The sequence below is a fragment of the Penicillium verrucosum genome, assembly GCF_028828655.1.
Source record: "Penicillium verrucosum strain IBT 35672 chromosome Unknown utg000004l_segment0_segment0, whole genome shotgun sequence".
Classification (NCBI taxonomy): domain Eukaryota; kingdom Fungi; phylum Ascomycota; class Eurotiomycetes; order Eurotiales; family Aspergillaceae; genus Penicillium; species Penicillium verrucosum.
The window spans coordinates 2,181,977-2,203,829 of record NW_026643213.1 but is presented as its reverse complement, the minus strand read 5'-3'; the positions used below and the strand labels follow the sequence as shown (position 1 = coordinate 2,203,829).

Genomic DNA, 21,853 nt, shown 5'->3' with positions numbered 1-21,853 from the left:
ACTGTGATACGAAAAGGTCGGGGAAGGCATTTTTGGGGATTCGAGAATGTCGACTCAATGAGAAGTATAAAAATAATCCATCAAAGAAGATGGAAAGTATGAATTAAGGTGAACAAAGAAAAGAGATGGAGTGGGAGGAGAGAGTGTAGTATATATGAAGGATGTAAGGAGGAGTATATAAGATAACATAAGATAATATACGGTAATAATCTATACAGTCATACCTATATATACAAATATACAAATATACAAATATACAAATATACAAATATACAAATATACAAATATACAAATATACAAATATACAAATATACACGCAAAGCAATACCAAAAAAAAGTAAACATCGTCAAACGAACTGACGCAAGGACTTTGGATCGCCCTTACTCCGTTTAACAGACAATATGATTGGTTTAGACTGGATATACCTTGGGCTTATTCCGAGTTATTTAGTCTTAGGCCTCTCTGACATGTTCCCTTTTTTTCTTTTCCGCACAGCCCTCTTCTCTAACTAAGTTTGGCTGCCTTCTCTTGTAATCGGCCCAACTGACGAAGTCCAGCGATCATCTCCTCGTCTCCAAAATGACTGTTATGTTCAAATTCTGGTTCCTGCGCGTATGCGACACGGGCTGCATCGACAATAATCCTTGCGGTCATGCCAAAGATACGATAGGCATGATCTTCCCCATGTTCACTAATTTCATGAACAAAGAACTGGTGCACTAGTGGCGTAGTTAGTATCCACATGGATGTTTCTCTCCTTTTGGGCTCCTTTTTCTTGGCCCCCTATTTCCCGTTTGGGAAAAAGAAACTAAAATAAACATTCTATATATCCGTCCTCGGCATATTCCATATGGACATAGAAAACGCAGTTGAGAAATAAAAAAGAACAGAAAAAGAATAGAAAAAGAACAGCAAAAAGGAAATATAAAAATAGACTTACTTCTCCATTGTGAATTATGCCACATCCCCCAAGCCCCACGATACCATTCATGTCCTTTCTCTACACTCTCGCTCAAAAAGTCCTTGAATGGCGCTGTAAAAACAGCCTCAACCTCTCTGGCATCCAAAATAGGAATAAGGGACACCTCAGGATCAGCATTTAGCCCCGAGTGTGGGTCATAGCTGTGGAGAAGAGCGACGCAGGGACGAACAACCACCTCGGTCCTGGCAAGATTGGCCGGGAACTCGCAGAGATGCTCCACGCTAAATGGGGATGGAAGCTTTTGGTTAATGTCAGGGAGGCCGATCTCCTCATTTGCCTCGCGTCGTGCCGTTTGGAAGGCGGTTTCGTTGATATCTGCTCGGCCTAAGGAGTAGAAGGCATCAGTTTGTATTTTCTTTTTTCTTCTTTTTCCCAAGGTGACCGATTTGACTCGGCTTTCGGCCTTTTCTTTTTCTTTTTCTCCTTTTATCTTGAAAAAAAAAAAAAAAAAACCCCTGTCAACTTACCACCAGGCAAAGCAGCATCTCCTGCATCTACACCCGAACAAGATTAGCTCACTCCCGAACAACCAACCCATGTCATGCAGCCACCTGAAAACAGGGCTGATCCACGTATTGCTCCCCTTAGAAGACTCACACGAACTTAGTGTCTTAGCCCGGATCGTAACAACGACCTTAAGGTCACCCTTGGCATCGGCGAAGAGCAGTATCAGCACAGCCGCCCGTCTGCTTAACGGAACCGAATTGTACACCGTTGGCGGGGAACATAGTTTCGAAGTCTGCTGATTGCTTCCTATGGATACATCATAAGTGTCAGGGTATTCTTATTATCCCTGTGGGGGGAGTGTGGGGTTTCAAATGGACATCGGGATGGACATCCACGGGGGAAAGGGAAGAAGAACGGTGGGGGGTCTTGGTTGAAACAAGACAAGACAACGAAAACCTTCTTGACCGTGAAGAACTTGTCTTAGACACACGGAAAGAAAAGAATGTTCCATCTTGCTCTTCTCTTCTTCGCCCCCCCAAATCAAGAGGTTTCAAGTCCAACGCAACTTGTAAGACTTGAAGCCGAAACTCAAATGACCCTATCTCCCATACCTCCTTGGATACACATCCAGGTATGATCGTCCTTAGAAAAAAAGAAAAGAAACATGGCAATTTAAGACAACCCGTGGCTTAAGGGGGGAAACAGGGGATAAAAAGTGGCAGGGATAATACGCATGGCAAAGTGGACACAGCAGATTCATATTACACATGTGGACACGCGGTCATTTCGGATAGCTGCAGGGAACAAGTTACACATACCTGAGATGTGGGATTTAGGGGCGCCATTATTTTGGACTTTCGGGGTTCGGGCTTGGGAGTGCTAGGGTTGGAGTGGAATAATTTGGGTTGGTTTTGATTCTGGAGGCTGGTGGTATTGAAACGAAGTCGCTGGAAGAGGTTGAGCTGTTGTCTCCGCATCTCAAACAAGTTCGTTATACCGAACTACTGTAGTAGTTAGTACTCCGTTGGGCAGTGGCCTATACTTGGGGAAAGATGGGGGTTTGGCGAAGTAGCCGAGGTAACTTGAGAATGTCGGTGTCGGTGACTAATAATATAAACCCATCGGAGAATAGTTTAGTTACCTCAAAAGTGTTATAGCCACGAAGTAGATAGTTAGGTACTTGATGAGGTATCCACTGGATGCAGTTATACAGTATTCGAGATATATGAAATAGCCAAAAGGGAATCAATAGAGTACACCAGCCAAATCACATCGAGAAGAGAGAAATAAAATAAGGTAGAGAGAGGCGGGGATCAAATGGTCTATCAACATAGCGAAAATAAATAAGACAGGATGAGAACTGAAAGGGGGAGAAAACCAAGTGAGAGCCAACAAAACACAGCAACCATCTATATGACCAGTACAACACAAATGCCTGAAATCAAAACTCAAATCACCAGCATATTCATATCAATTACGAGCTTTCGCTCTTCTTCGCGTCCTTGGACTCGGTCTTCTCGGCGCGCTCACCTTCCACCAAGGCCTCGTTAGCCTCAGCAGACTGCTTAGCGCCATCAGCCACAGCCTCAACCTTGGTCTCCTCCTTCTCGTCGATATCCTCGATATCCTTAGGTGCCGAAACACCCGTGCTCTCATTCTCGCTGTTCTGCTCGTTCTCCTCCTCGATCAGCTCCTCCTGCTCCTTGATAACCTCAAGACGCTGCTTGTTCGTAGCAGCACCCTCGGCATTGTGGACCTCGAGCTCGATCTCGTGGAACAACTCCTCGGGAATGCTAGAGAGTACAGACTTGAGCGCGTCGATTTGCGACGCAAACTCGGACTCCTTGCCACCCTGTGTGTACAGGTAGGCGTTGCTCAAAACCAACAGAGTTGAGGGAACTCCTTGCTTGAGACGCAGCTCGAGCCACATGTCGAGATCCTCGCGCAGGCGCGCGGGGGAGACGCCGTGTGTGCGGATTCCACGCGAGGCGCTGGCCATCTGCAGTTCGGGGACGGAGAGCGAATCAACACCCTCGTAGAAGATCGCGCGATCATCACGCTTGATCTGGCGCATGCGGTGTCGGATAGTGTACCGGAGCATGGCGTCGGTACCGAAGGAGTTCAGGTTCATGTAGCGGCAAATGCCGACCAGCTGAGGTCGAGACAGGTTGTCAAGGGTCAGGTCATCCTTGAAGATCTTGCAAACCTTGATGACATCCTCTGTTGAGGGCGATTCACCAGTGGTGCGGATCTTGCGGAAAAAGTCCGTGAATTCGTCGTTCTTGACGGTGGCGGCAGTCAAGGGCAAACCGGTCTCCCGTATGGTGTTGCGCAAGAATCCAGAGACTTCTTTGCGGGTCGATCTGAGGTTCAACGCTTTGGCATCGCGGGCTTTCTGCCCCTCGTAGGTGCTAGGGAGCATGTTGGGGAAGAGCTTTAGGGCCACGGGTAGCAGGAGTTCGGCAAAAGGAACGATAAGGAACATCGAAAATGGAACCAGACGCCCCAGATCCTTTGTAGTACGTTGGAGCTATAATCAAATCTAGGTTAGCCAAACGGTACAAAATATCGAAATATTCCTGGTGGCGCAAAGCATACCTGGCGGTGCTCTCGGCGACTGAGTTCATAACCACCGGCCATCTTCAGCGCCAGTCTCGAACTAATCTTGACCTCAGTGGAAAGCAACTTTGTGCCATCCCAGTAGTGCTGCAACTCTTTCTTGACCTTTTGTCCAAGTGTCAACTTCTTCGCGCTCTTCTTCTCAGCCAACTTCTGATCTTCTGGGTTCGTCTTTGCGGCAACTCCAGCCGACGGAGGCTTGCTAACAGTTGACTGTGTCTCGGTAGGCTGGGTTTGCGCAACGGTAGATTGTGCCTGGGTGGTCTGTTCTTGGGAGAGCGGCTTCTTGGCTTGCTCGGCATTGAACCCGGGGGAGGATAGTTTTGAGAAGAGTTGTTCGATGTGGATTGCTCGGTCGCATATCCACGCTGGGGCATCAGAATGGCAAGCGCCGAGATTTGGGATGGCAGGTCGCGGCCATTTTGTAGAAGGCTGCGGGCTGCGATGGAGGCCGGGCTCAGTGCACTAGAACGACCACGGGCTGCCCAGGAGAAACATATCAGCTACTGCCATTGCCATCGAGCTCCTTGATGTTCTTCAACACTTACCGATCAGCGCAGACCGAAAAGCAGGTGTGCCGCGGACCAATCCGGTCGATCTCATTGTAGCGGACATTTGCGGGAAACGTTGGGGGAAAAAACGTTAAGTGCTCGAAGCAATGAGTAAAGGGGTTATACGCGCAACAACAATGGTATAAAATGATCAAGCCTAATGTCCACTGGATGAAAAATAAATCACAGCAATAAATTGATGATTATGAAAGTTTGGAATGTCCTGGAACCGGATCCGATGAGAAGATGTTGTGATGTACTGCCGCAGTCATCTTGCACGTGACAGCCGATACCGCCTCGGGCTCGGGTTTTGCTCGGGGATAAAGAGATATCCGGACAGTTTTAGGACAGGCCGAAGGCATGTACAAAGAGAAGTATTTCATTGTGCAGATATAATCCAAGTTCATATCAATCTGAACATCCAATTCTGTACATTTATATGACTAAAAATAAACTCGCTCAGTAATTTCAACGTTCTTGAATCTTAACAAAGAAGAAAAACCAACAAAACGAGGGTATATAAGGACTGGCATAAACGATGGCAACAAAACATTATGTCCCTTAAGGTTCAAATTCGCTCTCTAACGAGAGAGTCTTTGTTTAAACTTTCCTGGATATCGGTAGAAGAGGCCTCGGCAGTATCCAACAAGGGGATTTGATCGACGCTGGATCGCTTCCCCTCGCCGTGTGCATTGATGGCTTCGCTGAGAGGACTGGGCTCAGCGACAAGCAAGGGACTAGCTGTACCTTCGGGGGAGCTCTGCCAGCGTGCCACATCTGTCTTGAGCTCCTCCAGCTCCTTCTGGAAGCGCTTTCCAAAGACGTCGATGTAGTAAGTTGCTCCATTGTGGATGCTCCAGACAAAAAGAGCAGACATGAACAGACCGCTGGCCCACTTGGACCAAAACCAGATCGGACAGGGGATCATTGTGGACAAAGCAAACCCATACTGGATGAACATGAAGCATGGCTCTTGCAGCGCTTCGGGTAGACTAAGCACAAATCGCCCAATCCACGCCTTGGAGTATGACTTGCGCAGCCATGTGAAGCTGGTCGGGCGACCCGCTGCGATCTTGTCACGGCGGCGCACGGTAATTAGGAAGTGGTACATGAGCTGCCATACCACATAGGGAGCCGTGGACCAGATGATCATGGCACCAAGACCATAATGCTCTGGGTCTCCGGGCTCACTAAACTTGATGTTGTAGACAGCAGGAAATCGTTCCTTCAGTTTCTCAACCGGAGTCAGGTGTACGATGCAGTGCAAAGTTACGGGTGGCATAATATGGATGAAGAGACTGCAGAGACATGAGCGAACGAACTTTGTACCTTTCGATATCTAACGTACCTGACAACCTTGTCCATACTGTGGAAGACCATAGAGTTGCGCCACATGGCGATTGCAGCCGCATTGTTTCCGAAGGTCAGGCAGAAGGTGCTAATAAAGAGCCGTTTCGAGTTGGGGAAGACCCAAATACTCAGCATGCAAAGCAGATTGACAAAATAGCAGAGATCGGCCAAGAAGTAGTGGTAGCCCTTAGCATGGTACGTGAAGTAGCGGATGGGCATAAAATATGCCAGCTGGGCGCTGAACCATATGTAGAAGTACTCTGGGCAAGCACCGATCAGGTAGCCGCTGATGAAGATATTGAGCACACCAGCAATAAAAGACATCTTCTCCCGGAGGGTGACAGTCGCCGTCTTGTTCCACTGCTTTCCCAGGCGCTCTACACCCTGCTTCATCCGAGAGCGATATTTTTCCAGCTTCTCATCGGCGGTCGGTGCCCGGCGCTTCCATTCACCCACAACACGATCCTTGGCATTCAAGGAAGACGACTTGAGCTTCTCCCGCTGCTTGCGCACCTTCTCCTTTTGCATGGTGATTGTCCGCTGCCATTTCTCCAGGCGCTGTGAGAGCTGGATGTTGTCAAGTAGGTCGAAAACCGTCAGCTTGTCCAGCGGCGGAAATGACTCCCAGTCCTCCTGATACGAGCTGCTGTTTGAGAAGGAGCCGTTGCGTGACAGACTTCTTGGGGATGTAGTAGGAGAGCCAAATTCATCGTTGTCGGTAAAGTCGTCTGAAGGGAAGGGCACATTGATCTCGTCCAGGCCTGGCGTGGGGACCAGCGGCTCGGCTGACATGGTGGGATCAGACTTTCTTCTTGAGCTAGTGTTTTCCATTAAAAATTGTTGCTGGAAGAAGAATATTGTCGGTCCGTCCCGAGTGTTGGGATATGGTCGACTAAGGAAACGATTGAATGTTAGCATCCCCATAGTTGCAAGCCCAAAGAGCACAGCTTAGTAGAGATGTGCCAGATAGGCGTGAGTGCTCCAAAAATCACAGTCATTATGTAGAGATGAGGGGCCATTTAAAAAGACGAAGGCAATCTTACCTTATCAGTAGATCACGCGTTTGTTGGACTCACTGGGTGATGACGGCGAACTGTGGTTGGCGATCCACAGAGTCAACAACTCCGGACTCACTGGCGCATGACACGAAAACGGCGGTACAGAACTGCCGTTGCTGCTTTGATGCAGTCACGAAGGTTGAGGAGATATTCGAACAAGAACCAGCGAGAAGTTGAGAAGTTAACGTGTGCTTGTGTTGCGAGTGTTGGTTGGACGGAGAGATGCGCTGGGGGATCGGCACGCGGACCCAATCAGCGGGCTGTCTTGGCCCAGGTGAACTTGTCGCCTGAGGCAGCACATTTTATAGGTCGAGTCTTACAGTTTTACTTGCACTGTTCTAATGTAGTGTTGGCCACATTTTGAGTTGTCCCCTTCATTATTTTGCACATTCTCCCTCACTTCTCGTATATGAAAGCGAGGTGAGAAAGCATCCCAGGTAGGAAAAGAATTATAATTATAAGGAAAAAAAAACAGCCAGTGAAACCCCCATATCCGTGTCCAGCCAAACGCTCACAAACTCCAGGTATGTACTGGTGAAAACAAGAGAGAGAAGAAAGCAGAACAATACTAATATCCAAACTGCGATGCAGGGTTGGCATGTGGCCAGAACCCGGGCCCTTTATCAGACACAAACGGTTGCGAGTAGTACCCGGATAGGTAACTCGGGTCTGGATGCATAGATTTCGTGACACTTGAGGACTCAAGAGGGGGGATTACATGCACTGATGGTGCTATGCCCATTGGGTAGCCGAAGCTGCCTGTCGGGCTGTGTGGGCCACTTGACTCGCTAGTGGTGGGTGAAAGGGGCAGATTATGCGAGTGGTGTAGCTTTGGGTCATCTTCTTCCAGTGTGGAAATGCCGGGGTTATCACCTGCATCCTGCATGTCATGTTCGGCCTCGACCATAGACGCCGTTACTGGTGCTGTGTGTGCACGGGATGATAATTCATCGCCGTCTTGGAAGATTGCTTCTGGTAGATGTGTTTGTGTTACCTGAATCAAGGTATTGGCGTCTATAATGACAAAAGCACAGACAGGGTTAGTGGAACTGCTGATTTGGTCTTGTGTTTGGGACAGGGTGATACGTACCGATTTCACCATCCAGGAACTGTTCCTCCATCTGTCGCACAAAGTAGATCTCGTCTAGAACTTGCAACCGGTTGGCAGGGGTAATCTGACGTCTCACATCTTGGCCAGCGTCTCGCAGTTTGTCTGTTGTGACCCCGTGACTATCTTTTAATTCACAGAGGATATGAACAAGAAGTTGCAGCCGGTCTATCGCCAGTTAGTATTGACCCGTGTTCTCATATCATTGATACTAAAGAGGATGCTCACCAGGCTTGAGCAGATGATCAGGCTCTTTGTGTAAAACACCAGCAGGCCACCATGCAGGCTTGGTGAACTCTGGGTCAACACGCTGTGAGACACCGGCAATAACCCTGCGTCCATTGTATGGATAATGGACCTGCTTCCTCGGCTCGACAAGCTTGATATAGGACTTTGCAATAGCGCGACAGTTGAGCTGTTGGAAATCCTCAAATGCCTTCTCGTAGTACCGTCGCAGCAGTGCCCGGTTACCGACACGAAGAACAGTCCGTCCAGGTGGAGGTGTGGTGGGCGGCGGCGAGCTAGATTTAGGTCGAGACCTGGGCGAGCCACTGTTACGCTTTGACTTTTTCCGGCTTTGCTGTGAGGACCACTGGAATGGGATCATCTCAGCCTGCCTCGTCTGACCAGTTGGCCCCCATCCAGAAGGCGCTTGCTCGTCCCAAGGTGAGTGGGGTGCTTGGGTTGGGTCTGCAAGGAGGCAGAAAAGAAAAGTCAGTGTTGCCGCTCTGAAACTTTGGATTCTAACAATCTGGCTCACTCGTGAATTGCGGACTCGTCTGTGGTGTCTGGCCGGTCATTTCGATGAATCGGTCTGTAACATCTGGTGTAAAGATGGCGCCTTCACAGCCTGCAATTGAGGGCGAGGCTTGCAGTTGCCATTGACCATTGTGGTCAAGGTATATCATGGCGAAGTGTGGGTGTGTGTATTCGGCGGTATGAGGTTGTTTAGGGGTGATCGGCTATTTTATTATTAGCCAAACTTGATACTTGTTGCCTTCTGTTTTTGCAATGGGGAAGTTCTATTACCATATTCACCGGCGGTTGCTGCGGGATGCACGTATCGGAGTGTCTTCGCTCCAGCGCCTCTCCAGGAAATGGATATCCACGATTCACATCCATATTGTGAGATAGTATGGGGTATGAAAATTTATTTCACGAGATCGGGCTTCACCGCGCTTGTTAGAACGTAGTAACTTGCAAATACAACCTCTGAGATACAGAATGGACCTGGGACTCTCAACAATCGACCCAAGGTGTCAATTTAATAGAAAGAAGAGTCAACGCAGCTTGCCGATGGATAATAGATCCGGGGGCTATTCGATTAGGGGCAGGGTCCAGGCGAGATAAATATACCACGGAGTAATAATACGGGACCACGTCCATGATCTCCCCAAGTCCGTCGTCCGACAGCAGACCCCGAAGATTGGCATATTTCTCCACATGACATCGATGTCCCCTGAAAGTGCGAGTTTTGGGTGCTAATGCAAGGAAAAATGAATAGCTGCAAAGCCGAGCGTGTGGCAATACGAAAAGCTTCCGTATCACTTCTTTCTGCAACTTGTGATTGGACCATCCAGTTCTGCCCCTTTGAAATGGTGGGAGTCGATGGGTCGAGTCCGTTCTGCGCATTGACGCTTAGGGCTGTGATCCATGGATGAGTGTCACATAACCTTGTTCGATCCATGGTTCCGTCGGGGGATCCGTGATCTGCTTCTTGGAACCATGGAACCCGTCTCAACTTCAACGCTTAGAGAAAACAGCCACAAAGATCGTCAATTTGTTCACAAATCAAATGTTGGAAATATCTCCAAATTGATCAAAATGGATACAAATCCCTCACACACTTGCTCCGCTATCTGCACTACTCGTAGGCTATCTGCAGCAAACCGCTGTATCCATAAATCTATTTCCCGCTCCAATACACCAAGTCAACCCTCTAACCTTTTAATCTATCGAGAAAATGGTAGACATACCAGGCGTACCAAGTTGTACCTAATCGAGGGGCGATCCAATAAGCCTAAGGTGGGAAACTTGTATCTATCCAATCGCATTAACCGATCGGCGATCCCTAGGCCACATCAGCCACGACAGGTGATAAATGAAGAGCGGTCATTCCTCAACGCCTCTGAGATCATCACCTGCAAGCCAAGAGAGCCTAATAAACCACTGACTAATGCATGGTCGAGGTGAATCTCTCTAATTTCTTATGGATCTACTCCGAATGGATACTTACTTGCGTTGTCAGTGCGTCAGCGTAGTGGGCTTTTTCAACTACATTGTACGCGCAGCTGCGCCCACACCTGAATGTTTCTCTTTGGTGCTTTTTTATTTTTATCTTTTATTTTTTACATCAGGAATTTGTGGGTAAGATAGAGTGGGCTTCCAAGAAACTACTCCGTACGGAGTACTAGGACTACAATGTTTATCTCCACCGGGCGCTTGGTCCAAGTACCATTTGTCCGTGCGGCCCTTCTCCAACCTAATCTACAACGCGGGTCTAAAGACCTGGAGATAAATCTTTTCCGTCTGCCTGGGAAAGCTAAGGCCCCCCGGGGGTCAAAGCCGTCACGACCATCGAATCTTGAGCTTATTTTCCAAGTTCGCGGAAGTTGGTTTGTGGTTCCGGGAATCCAACCCCCGAGCATTATCCTAGTCAATCTTCGTTGTTTCTTTTTTTCATTTTTTGGCTCTTCGCTCTCGCTCACGATCACATCCTTCTTCTCTTTTCTTTTTCTTTTCAACATGGTGTACGGAGTAAATGCACCAGGTATGTATCGAATCGCCCCTAGCATGCATTCTTCAAGTTGGTGATTCCAAATTCTGCTTCCCTGCGGCATCGTGCATGAGCGGACGTGGCAACCCGGAGCTAGAGTCAAAGCATTCTTCGAACCCGAAGGACAATTCGTATCCATAAGGAAAAGGAGCCCCAAAGTTAATTGAATCTGAACTACCATTGGGATCGGTTCCCTGCTCCAGGATCGACAGTGTCTACTGGGAGTGGGGAAACCGTGGATGACAGACTAAGAAGCTGATCATTGCGAATTTGATCAACCGCTCCATTATTCCATACGGCTTTTATGGAGTAGGCATTGTTTCTTTTTTTTCTCGGCCCTGTGTGTGGTATACGACATAGCCAACGATTGAAAATGGTCATGATTAGCTACCTACCAGGGTAGGTAGCGCCACCAGGATCTCGGCCTGCAGCAGGAGCGGATTGCAGCTGTAGCGAGGCCCAATGTTATGGGGGAGTGCCACTGTGTACTCAGTACTCCGTATTATCATTATTATTCCTCCACCGTCTCTTTGGCCTTGTTTTATTTATTTATTTGCTTTTTCTAGGGGGCTATTATCATTGTTATTTAGACTAGGCCCAGAAACACGGAAAATATAACCGTGTCGCGTTATTTAATGCAATTCGATGAGCCTACAGGCCACATATTCATATGGCAATTTCACTTTATATATTGCAATGAAGAGAGATATCGGGGTTTTCGATCTTAAGAAAAGTCAGCCCTTGACTACAGTTGAAGATAGGGTCTCAGCGGGCTTTTTATACTTTTTACCGATCTGCCTGGGGCCATCTGACCTCTGTATCATTTGGTTCGAGGTTTCAAATATATTGGATATTCCATGGTCAATGCTCTTTGCCAGGCAGCCCTTATTATCATCAACAAAAGCAAGAAAATAATATTAATTCCACGCAATCAATAACACGGGGTTAGGTACCGAGCATGTACTAAATACATCGCACCTCAACACCAAGCACCAAAGCAACAATATACACATTATCATCCCCTGAGCCGCATTGGCCCCAAACTCTGTAATACCCAAGGGTGCACGATCCCCACAAGAGAATACACCACAACGCCCCCTCAACAAGTGGCGTGGAAAAGACATACGTCCCTTGCGTATATATGTGCGGGCCGCAACATCCAAGAGATGAAATGATCAACAACGGAATACATACGGAGTACAATATTACGGTCAATTCTATCATTCTACTCTTTATTCTGTACGGGAGTACATTTTAGCGAGAATATCTCCCCTTATAATGGCCGCAATACGCGCATGAGAAGATCACCATCTGCCCGTGGACGCAAGCTGCTCCTATATGTACTGCTACCGTTGCACAAGACTTTTGAGGGATTGCAATATTTGCATATTTGGAAATAAAGCATTTTTTATTTTCGATCCTCGGTAACAAAATATCCAGTGTTCCTGCTGTACAAAGTCTACTTACACCGCGCAATGTTATCGAGTATGTATGAATATGTGCGTCTCGGCGGGTGGTGCTCCCGGGGGCTCCCGCCTGTTGACATTCCGTTACCATTGCTAGCTGGGTGCAGATGGTTAAATCCTGGTACCAGGATACTGCTGCAGGAAACCTGCATTATTGGAAATTCGGATCCGGGTCGCCTCTGTGGTGTCTGGGGGGGGTTGACGCGGGGCATGATTTGCAATGCTCGTTGGGGTTACAGTGACTTGGATGGTGGCGGTGACTAGGTATACCCAAGTAGAGTAGACTGCACCTGATGACTCCGTTGTTCCTCTCACCGTACTTGGCGTCAGGTTTCCAGAAAGGAGATTAGAGCCATTGGCTAAGGACTCCGTCGAAGCTTGGTTTTATTCTTAGTGGTCACTGATTCCGTCGTTCTCGCTTTCCTCGGCCATTGTCCTTGCAAAGCACTACATCAAATATCGCCACCTCGGGGGCTGTCAAGGGAGAGTCTAGAACTCATTCGACCCCGGATTATCGATACGGGGTTGTCTGTCCAGATGCAACCGAATATGGAAAGTCGGGGTCAAGCCCACTGGCCGATCATGGTAGTTCTAAATGTATAATCAGTCGGGAACTACTCCGTAACTTTAACCCCATAAACTAACTAACTAGTGGGGCCGAATTGGTTTGATCCCTTAAGCTTTTCAAATACCTTTGGATCCATGAACACCCAAATTCGAGAGCGGATCTGCTTCCATATCAACTTAAATGATCAAGAAAGCTCAATTTTAAGCTCTTTGATCGCACCTACCGATTTGACAACCATATCTTTTCCTCCCCGCACGGGCCCGCTGTCTTCTAATTTATAGTTATACGACCAGCCATCCTAGGTAATGTCAGTGATCCCGAGTCAACGAGAAATAGGCGAAATCGTGCGGATTCAGCAACCTGTGATTAGTCTTTTCCTGTGATAAGTTTGCAACGGTACAATTACACAAAGACGAGAGCTTGGGTTGGAGTTCAGACCTCACGGAGAATCCAGGCCAGCCTATTTTTCTTCTAACAAAGACAAACTTTCAAGCTATGGGGGATTGCCTTAGTACGGGTGGTAGGACCTCCGTCCCGACTGTTCGTATCCTGATCGAACGTTGCCATGATTCACGGCAGTCCGTGTCCTTGTTCATGTGCCCTTGGTGGAGGGTCCTGCCTTATCTTGATCGGGTCCAAGCTATTGGTCAGATTCTGTTAGGATCGGCCTCACCTGGCCTTATTTGACAGGACTTCCATCTAGATAGTCCCTAGCTCCTCTCCCTCTGCTTTCCCCCTTCTTCAGCAGTTGGCACTTCCAATACAGTTGCATTGCTCTCTCTTCCCCTGTCTTCTCAATAGATTCACAGATTATAGCGCGACAAGGTTATATCTAGCAAATCCGTCGTCATAGCAGAGAACTCCGCTCTATCTGGCGCTTGACTGCTCGTTCCATTAATACCCAGGTTGGTTGATTAGTCGCTCGCTATCTAATTCGCAGGGCAAAAACAGTTTGGTAAATTAGTTTTGAACAAGTCATAATTCTATGTCTGTGACTATGAAAGGTCCACCTGGAAGCTTCGTACACTTCCCCTAACGTCTGATGACACATGCTCCTGAAAGCTCAACTGCGGACGCAGCAGATATACTCTTTGTAACCGAAATTAACTTTTCGGTTCATCGTTTGCTTAAATGTATCTCACTAGTCATGCATTTATTTTCGTTGGTTGAAGTAATAGAACTATAGGAACGATTATATATATCGGAACTGGACAAATCTGTCAACTGGACAATTCGTTTTTTTCAACGGGTGCTGTGCAACGGATAGAAGAGATTCTACTCCGTACTGAGATTTGAATTTGCTATTAAACTCTAATATAACAGGCTCAGGGTACTCTTATCTTTATCCGCCGCATGAGCCGTCTGGCCTCATGATCCCCATCTCACAACTCTCACAATTCCGTCTTAACAACTCCATCCTCACCCCGATGCACCTTCGAAGTACACAACCCCCTTTAGTTTTTCAGGGTGAGCACGGCAGGCTTCCACGGTAGGGAATTGTAGTTACCCCCCGGCGGTGGAATCTCGTCCCTGGTAGAGGAGTTGCAGGTTGCATGGATCGATGGTCATCGTTTGGTCAGGGTTGGTTCTAACCAAATCACCGTGACTGATGTCGTTGGTCCAGGTTGCACCGCTATTGGCTTTACCAGCGAAGGGCTTGCTCTCGCTTGCTGCCTGCTCTTCCCACGAACCGTCGAGACTGTTGGAGACGAATGAACGGAAATACCGCTGCTGTTGTGCTCCAACTGCTTCGATGATCATAAGGTACTTGTTCTGGCCCTTGACGGTGTACACCTGAACTGCTTCGAACAGGTCGTTCTTAGTGCCACTCAGCACCACTTCCGAACTTGTTCCGAAGTCTCCAGGGAATTTGTCGATAGGCATGCTGGCGCGATAGATCTTGCCATTGTCCCCAGCAAAGAAAAGGTACATATTCGTAGCGTCACCGATAACGGTCTGATCAATGGCGCCAGTGTCTGAACCGGTGATCTTTCCGGAAAAGAGGGCTTGCTCCGATGACCATCCATTGGTATCGGTAGGATCACTTGATGTTCGATAGGTAAACGTGCTCGAACCCCATTGGTAGGCCAAGACCCAGATGTCCTTTGGCTGGAAGTAGAACAAAGTGGGCGCGACAACTGTGAAGCTCATTCCGACTTGACTCGCAGTTGCCATGTCAGACCAATCCGAAAAGGGGCCGAAGTTCATCGAGCCGTAGTTCCCACTTGCGTCGGTGGTTGAGGCGTATACGAGGTGTTTATTGTTAAAAACCACGTTGGTGAAATCTTTGACTGCGGTCCATCCGGACTTTGGATTCGCTAGAGCGCCAGTTGATGTCCACGTATAAGTTGATGGAAGCGCGCAGTCGGCGACGACAGCTGGTGCTGATGCTAGCAACAACATGCCAGATGACACAAGGCCAGCTTTTGCCTTGGAGAATCTCATTGTCGTCGAGATCCTAGTGTATAGTGGTTTATTGGATTGAAGACTTGAAGCACAAATACAAACAAACCACCCTGGCTGGAACCGACCTTGTTTAAATACTCCAATGACGACTTATAAATTGGATAGTTTGGCCCGGGTAAATGGATTGAGCTAATTCCTTGTTTCCGAAGGATGAAATCCCCAATGTTTCAGTTTGAAAGGGCTGATCCTTGTGTGTTTCTTATTTGATAACTTCGGGGATACCTAGGTAATATTGACCAAAATAAACTATATTAGCCAGGGACAGCGGTCCACCGGACGATCCCCTTTCTAGAGATAGCTCCGAGCTAAATTCCACATCGAATTGGCCATTCCAAGCCTATATTCAGGCTGAGTTTAGGTAAATACATCAATGAGATCATAAGTCCTCCTGTGATTCTTGATGGTGACTCTAGGTGGTTTGATTTATTATTACTGACACGTCCATCATTATTATATGCTGTTTCACTGTCAAACACACTAGTTTTAAGAAAGCTTTTCTTAGTGGTTTTACCATCTTGGTGTAGGTTGCTCCTTGCGGAAAGCTGAAGAACGTCAGATGTAATCAGCCGAGGCACCTCCAAGCGGGATTTGGCAGGGGAGATTGAAAAATAGCTGAACTAGGAAAACCCGACTGCACGAAGTTGGAGCTAGCTACTTTTCTCAGCCTTCAATTCACCAAGTACCCGCCGTATGTTGTAGATGTTATCTCCACTCCTTACCCCTCTTCGTTTCATCTGAACGGCTGGGCTATTCTACCCTTGAGCACAAGCCAAGATTGTGGGCCCTTTCGTTACATGTTGGGGCTAGAATTTACAAGGGGCCTATATGCCTGAACGGACAACTGGAGCTTGGTGGTTGGATAGTATTCATTCAAAGTACATATCGTCCCAAGTGAAGTCCTCTATGCGAGCATTTAGGCTAAAAACAAATATTTAATATTATCCCATCCGAGGCATTTACTAGATAGAGGCTTGGATAAAATACAACTCCTATTCCCCATTAGTAAAAATAATTGACGATGGAGTCCCGTTTTGCATCGGGGAAGGATTTCCCCTTTAGCTGGCATTTCAATAGTCAACCTTGGAACTTCTCTTCCCGAAGAAATATGGGCTCCTGAGCTATATAAGTATCTTCTCATTCCCCCCAGACAATTTCTTCTACCAGTCTCATTTCTATTCATCGACTTGAAGAACCAACATGTTTCCCAATATGATTCAAATCAAGACAGCTGCCCTAGCTATGCTTTTCGCTACCCAAGTGCTTTCCGGGCCGGTTGAATCCCGACAGGCCTCTGTGAGCATTGATGCCAAATTCAAGACTCACGGGAAGAAATACCTTGGAAACATTGGTGACCAGGGCACCTTGAACAAGAATGAAAAGACCCCGGCAATCCTCAAGGCTGACTTTGGCCAAGTGACTCCGGAGAACAGTATGAAGTGGGATGCTACTGAGCGTAAGGACAACTGTTTCGTGGCGATTATAGTATCAGAAGCTGATTTGCAAAAATAGCAAACCAAGGACAGTTCTCCTTCACAGGGGCTGACGAGTTGGTATGTACCTGGCCTTTCCTATAGCAATTGCTTCTTTACCTGGTCCTTACACATTCTAGGTCGACTTTGCCGAGTCAAATGGGAAACTGATCCGCGGCCATACTCTCGGTAAGTCGTTGAAACTCTAGAACTCAAGTATGTCACAACAAGCAAAGCTAAACTCGTCAAGTGTGGTACTCTCAGCTCCCATCTTGGGTCTCTTCTATCTCAGACAAGACAACCTTGATCGATGTTATGAAGAACCACATTACCACGGTGATGAAGCAATACAAGGGTAAAATCTATGCCTGGGTATGTTCTCCCGACAATATGAGTTCTACAAAGCTACGATACTGATCAAACTAAGGACGTTGTAAACGAAATTTTCGAAGAGGATGGCTCCTTCCGCGATAGCGTCTTCTACAATCTCCTTGGAGAAGACTTTGTGCGGATCGCTTTCGAAACAGCTCGTGCTGCAGACCCAGCTGCGAAGCTTTACATCAACGACTTCAAGTGAGTCGCAGCCCTCTGCTCTTTTCATTCTGCATGGATTCTGACCTTACACAGCCTGGATTCCGCCTCTTCCACTAAATTGACTGGCATGGTTAGCCATGTTAAAAAATGGGTTGCTGCCGGTGTCCCAATTGACGGAATTGGTAAGATACCTGTCATCGCAGATCACCGTATAAGATTGCTTACTCCTTTCAAGGCTCTCAAACCCACTTGACCGCCGGTGGCGGTGCTGCAGTTTCGGAATAAGTACCCACTTGCTTCTTATCGACCGAAAATCAGCTAACAACCTCTCACGGCTCTGAATGCTCTGGCCAGTGCAGGAACCAAGGAGGTCGCTATCACCGAGCTTGACATTGCTGGCGCTGACTCCACCGACTATGTGAATGTGAGTCCCACAATGCTGTGAGTGGTATTATTGACTCCCTACTAAATCTCTATTTTTTTATAGGTTGTCAAAGCTTGCCTGGACCAGCCGAAGTGTGTCGGAATCACAGTTTGGGGAGTTTCTGACTCGGTAAATGCCCATTCTTCCCATGGTAAATCACATTGTATACTAATACTACATACTTTGTTAGGATTCGTGGCGCTCCGAATCGAGCCCATTGCTTTTCGACGGAAATTACAACCCCAAGGCTGCGTATGACGCCATCGCAGATGCCCTCTAGGGAAGATGCTTTCGACATCTATCAGAAGTTTATAGGCTACACTTCAACTCGAGAGTGTCCGGACAACAGGAAATCATTGATTTATTCGGTTAATCGAAATTGAATAAACCAAATTGAGATATCTCGCAGAAAGGGTCCAACGATGTTTCAGGGCCCCACGGTGGAGCATTTACTCGAAGAATGGAATCCTCAGACAGAACTAGCGTACCTCCCAACTCAAAATCTACTTGGAGATATGCTCCGCGTTTCTGGACTATGACCTTGAAGTCCACGTAATTAGGCTGATTTGGGCGGGTACCCGGTTCTTGCCAAGTAACCCCCTAACGTACTTGCCTAACGTAAAATGTACCTTTTACTAGTAATTCACATATAAAAGGTACATCCAGAAAATTAGGGTTTCTGGACTCTCGAATTAGATATGATAATTATAGTCTCAGTACTAGAATGCTAAGTATCAAGAGATATATATTCTCTATAAAATATAATCTCTAGAGAGGGTATCGTGAATATATGTTGTATAGCGCGAACAACTTTCGGAGGCTGTTCAAAACCCCTTCGTGATATAACACCACGATAACGCCGGTTTTAGATATTAAAATAGTGCTATCTAGTTTTATATGTAGATAAAATAGTACTATCGGATTCATTTTATTTTTATCAATTTTTGTCGAATTTTGACAGATGATAGGCCATATGTACCTTTTATATGTGAATGACTAGTAAAAGGTACCACCCGCATGGGGGTTGGGTTGCTTGGCAAGAACCGGGTAATCCGGTATTTGAGAGTCGATATTTGCCGAACAGAGTGTAGGGGGTTCAACCTCAGGGGCAAAGACCCTGAAGATCACATCCCAGATTGTCAATTACCCCACACCTGGCCAAGTACTCCGTACTCCGTACGTGTCTTGGAAACGGCCCCCGAGTCTCCAATTCTTAGTGGAGACTACTATATAATGCACTATATATAAAGCTTATCGACCGAAATTCTTAGACCTGTGACATGATACTAACTCCACTCTTGCTTCCTTTGACCTCTTTCCTAATTAAGTCGACTGTGCCGTGCATGGTGAATACTCTCTTAGATGCCATTTTACATAGGTTTCTGTCCAAGATCAGGTCGAGTCACTTGTTCAACAACAATGCATTGACGGTCACCCGTCACAAGGATGAGAGTTCTCTTTGCATTTTCACAAGCATCTTACCTTCTTTCCATCCACCGACCCTATTTTATCGACTGTCTTAGCAATTTCTCAAATTTCCCATACTTTAAGGTAGCGGACATCTACAGACGACTATGTGCATCCCGACATATTTCTCCCTGGCTAATTTCCCTTGCTTTTCCAATTTGTTTGTGTCCTAGCTAGACTTTCATAGGTAAAAGAGCTCTAGATATATATATATGTATGATATGGACTTTTTTACCCAACTCGCACTTTCACGTTACTAAAGGCAAATTTGCAGGGGTGAGCAGGGGTTAACCAATATAAAAATATATCTGAACTAGATATGCATATATTAACTATATCGAATGTTTTTCGCATAACTCGCACTTTCGCGTTACTTGAGGGAATAGTTATATAGTGTCAAGTTCCCCATGGATCTATGCATGTAGACACCTAATACTGGGTAACCCGTGGAAGTAAAATGTTTGCTTTGATGGGGATTTTCCGTCAACCATCTGAGACAAATAGGTCTGCAGGTCTACAGGTCTGCAGGTATATAAATGTGTTTGCTAACGTACGCACAATTTGATTTTAGGTAAGGTTGATCTGATTTGTGACTTCCAAGACTTTAAGCATCCACGTCTCGTTACTTCTTTCCTCTTTCTTCCTCCTTTGCACTTCCTTTACCAATTCTTCCATCTCACCAACTCTTTCCTCTCACACCCGCTATCATGGAGACAATCACCAACTATCTCTCGCTTCCTGCGATGGCGGAGTTCATCAGCGCATACGAGAATAAGCCAGACGCTGAGAATGCCAAGATCATGGTGGGCGCTCTCCTCACTTACGCCTTCGATTTGGATGATGGCTGGGTCTTCAAGTGGCAAGAGGATGAGGAGAACAACCACTCGAACTGTTTCGTTGTGAAAGCCGTTGGCGAAGAGAGGGCCCTGCACACCGTCGTGAAGATTATTCTCGACCCCTCTGGTTCCATCAAGGACAACTGGGATCAATCCGTTCCACGCTTGATCGGTGCCCCGCTTCCCAGTGAGCGATGCTGGGCCATCCTCGTCCGTGGCATCAAACTTCGTCTTTACGAATACCATCGCAACCAAAGTCCCGACGACCGTCTGGTCCCCTGTGACTTCAAGATTGCCGACAAGACCCAGCATGCCATCCATATTCGCAGAAATGCCGATGCAATCAACAACCTTCTCACCAGCATCCCTAACCGGGTCCCCCATCCACTCGAGGAGGGCGGAAACATGAACCCGGCTCCAAATGACTCTGCCACCGACATCGCAACTGAGTCGCAGGTCTCGCTGGATGCTACTCTTGAGACTGTCCCTGTCTCTGGTGCGTACGTGGAGTCATCCTCTGAGGATCCTCCCACTGAGGCTAGCGAGGAAATTGTGCCCGCTAGTGAGGACAAGACGCCTACTCAGGCGGAGCCTGTCGCTGTGCATGAGGCCGCTACCCAGGCCATGACAGCAATTGATGCCAATACTACTCCCTCCCAGATCAAGCGTACCGCCGAGGTCAACGGAACCCAGGCTAAGATCGCTTCTCAGGCCAAGGCTGCATTTATGGCTAAGGCTGCTGCTGGGATCAAGAGTACTACTCCGGCCAAGACTGCTACTCAGGTCCAGACTGCTACTCAGGTCAAGACTGCTACTCAGGTCAAGACTGTCACCCCGGCCAAGACTGTCACCCCGGCCAAGACTGTTACCCCGGCCAAGACTGTTACCCCGGCAAAGACTGTTGCTCCAACCAAGCCTGCTATTCAGGTCAAGCCTGCTACTCAGGTCAAGCCTGCTACTCAGGTCAAGCCTGCTACTCAGGTCAAGCCTGCTACTCAGGTCAAGCCTGCTGCGGAGGTCAAGAATGGTATTCAGGCCAAGATTACCAATCCAACCAAGGCTGCTCTGCTAGCGAAGGGGATTTCTGGAATGAAGATCACTCCGCAGATCAAGTCCTCAAACATGACTGAGGTTGTGGGACAGGCAGGAACAAACTAGAAGGTATCTGACTTGTTGAGCCTCCATGACTATCTACTTCTCGCTAATGGCAGTACCTCCAATAGGTCGCACGTCTCTCACAGAACACTCTTTTTCGGTTCACGGTTTACGCTTCACGGTTTACGCTTCACGGTTCTCACTTCACGGTTCTCTGTTCTCGGTGCTTCCTACTCTTGTTCTTTCTTTCCAGACATCGATTTGTCTCATCCAACACCGGTACTTTCAGCAAGTGCTAAGTCTTGTGCATGGTGGAAGTCCGGTTCCTGGTGTTTCACAAAACGCATCAAAAATCATCAAAAATCATCAAAAATAAGCTGAAGTCCCTTCATGACTTCACAGGTGGGCGGTTCTTTGCTATCTTTTTCGCGGGGCTTTTAATATCTTTATCTTTTGCTATCAAGTGGTGCATTTTCTAGGGGAGGAATTACATCTATTAACATGGTCTTAATTGAAAACTCTTTTTCCATATCTACTTCCGGGAGATGCTCTCAGAAGCATCATCCAAAATAAGTAAAAGCATGAACAGTTGACTTGTGAGTTGTTCGGAAACGGAGGTTTTTAGGGTTACCGTAG

The 21,853-nt window shown here is 47.3% G+C and overlaps 7 protein-coding genes across 7 annotated transcripts; 2 read left to right on the top strand and 5 right to left on the bottom strand.

The window, feature by feature from the left end:
• Positions 1-505: 505 nt before the first annotated feature.
• Positions 506-2,407, bottom strand: N7516_010221 (NUDIX hydrolase; the record flags this gene model as incomplete). The annotated part of the gene is made up of 5 exons (XM_057222940.1): positions 506-720; positions 942-1,307; positions 1,451-1,477; positions 1,581-1,722; positions 2,249-2,407. 5 exons carry the CDS (start codon positions 2,405-2,407, stop codon positions 506-508), a joined length of 909 nt encoding a protein of 302 aa, XP_057070161.1.
• A 497-nt stretch (positions 2,408-2,904) lies between these two features.
• N7516_010220 (MRS7 family protein) lies at positions 2,905-4,664 on the bottom strand (the record flags this gene model as incomplete). The annotated part of the gene is made up of 4 exons (XM_057222939.1): positions 2,905-3,960; positions 4,029-4,318; positions 4,417-4,530; positions 4,598-4,664. 4 exons carry the CDS (start codon positions 4,662-4,664, stop codon positions 2,905-2,907), a joined length of 1,527 nt encoding a protein of 508 aa, XP_057070160.1.
• A 504-nt stretch (positions 4,665-5,168) lies between these two features.
• N7516_010219 (glycerophosphocholine acyltransferase) lies at positions 5,169-6,742 on the bottom strand (the record flags this gene model as incomplete). Its single annotated transcript, XM_057222938.1, has 2 exons — positions 5,169-5,898; positions 5,949-6,742. The coding sequence occupies 2 exons, from the start codon at positions 6,740-6,742 to the stop codon at positions 5,169-5,171; spliced, it is 1,524 nt and encodes a 507-aa protein (XP_057070159.1).
• Positions 6,743-7,576: 834 nt separating this feature from the next.
• N7516_010218 (DUF2841 domain-containing protein) lies at positions 7,577-9,238 on the bottom strand (the record flags this gene model as incomplete). Its single annotated transcript, XM_057222937.1, has 5 exons — positions 7,577-8,022; positions 8,099-8,284; positions 8,345-8,806; positions 8,877-9,078; positions 9,146-9,238. The coding sequence occupies 5 exons, from the start codon at positions 9,236-9,238 to the stop codon at positions 7,577-7,579; spliced, it is 1,389 nt and encodes a 462-aa protein (XP_057070158.1).
• Positions 9,239-14,429: 5,191 nt separating this feature from the next.
• Positions 14,430-15,371, bottom strand: N7516_010217 (uncharacterized protein; the record flags this gene model as incomplete). The annotated part of the gene is made up of 1 exon (XM_057222936.1): positions 14,430-15,371. One exon carries the CDS (start codon positions 15,369-15,371, stop codon positions 14,430-14,432), a length of 942 nt encoding a protein of 313 aa, XP_057070157.1.
• Positions 15,372-16,589: 1,218 nt separating this feature from the next.
• Positions 16,590-18,099, top strand: N7516_010216 (endo-1,4-beta-xylanase; the record flags this gene model as incomplete). Its single annotated transcript, XM_057222935.1, has 9 exons — positions 16,590-16,845; positions 16,902-16,942; positions 17,002-17,050; positions 17,112-17,233; positions 17,289-17,434; positions 17,489-17,577; positions 17,755-17,819; positions 17,883-17,948; positions 18,010-18,099. 9 exons carry the CDS (start codon positions 16,590-16,592, stop codon positions 18,097-18,099), a joined length of 924 nt encoding a protein of 307 aa, XP_057070156.1.
• A 1,894-nt stretch (positions 18,100-19,993) lies between these two features.
• On the top strand, positions 19,994-21,280 carry N7516_010215 (uncharacterized protein; the record flags this gene model as incomplete). The annotated part of the gene is made up of 1 exon (XM_057222934.1): positions 19,994-21,280. The coding sequence occupies one exon, from the start codon at positions 19,994-19,996 to the stop codon at positions 21,278-21,280; it is 1,287 nt and encodes a 428-aa protein (XP_057070155.1).
• Positions 21,281-21,853: the final 573 nt, after the last annotated feature.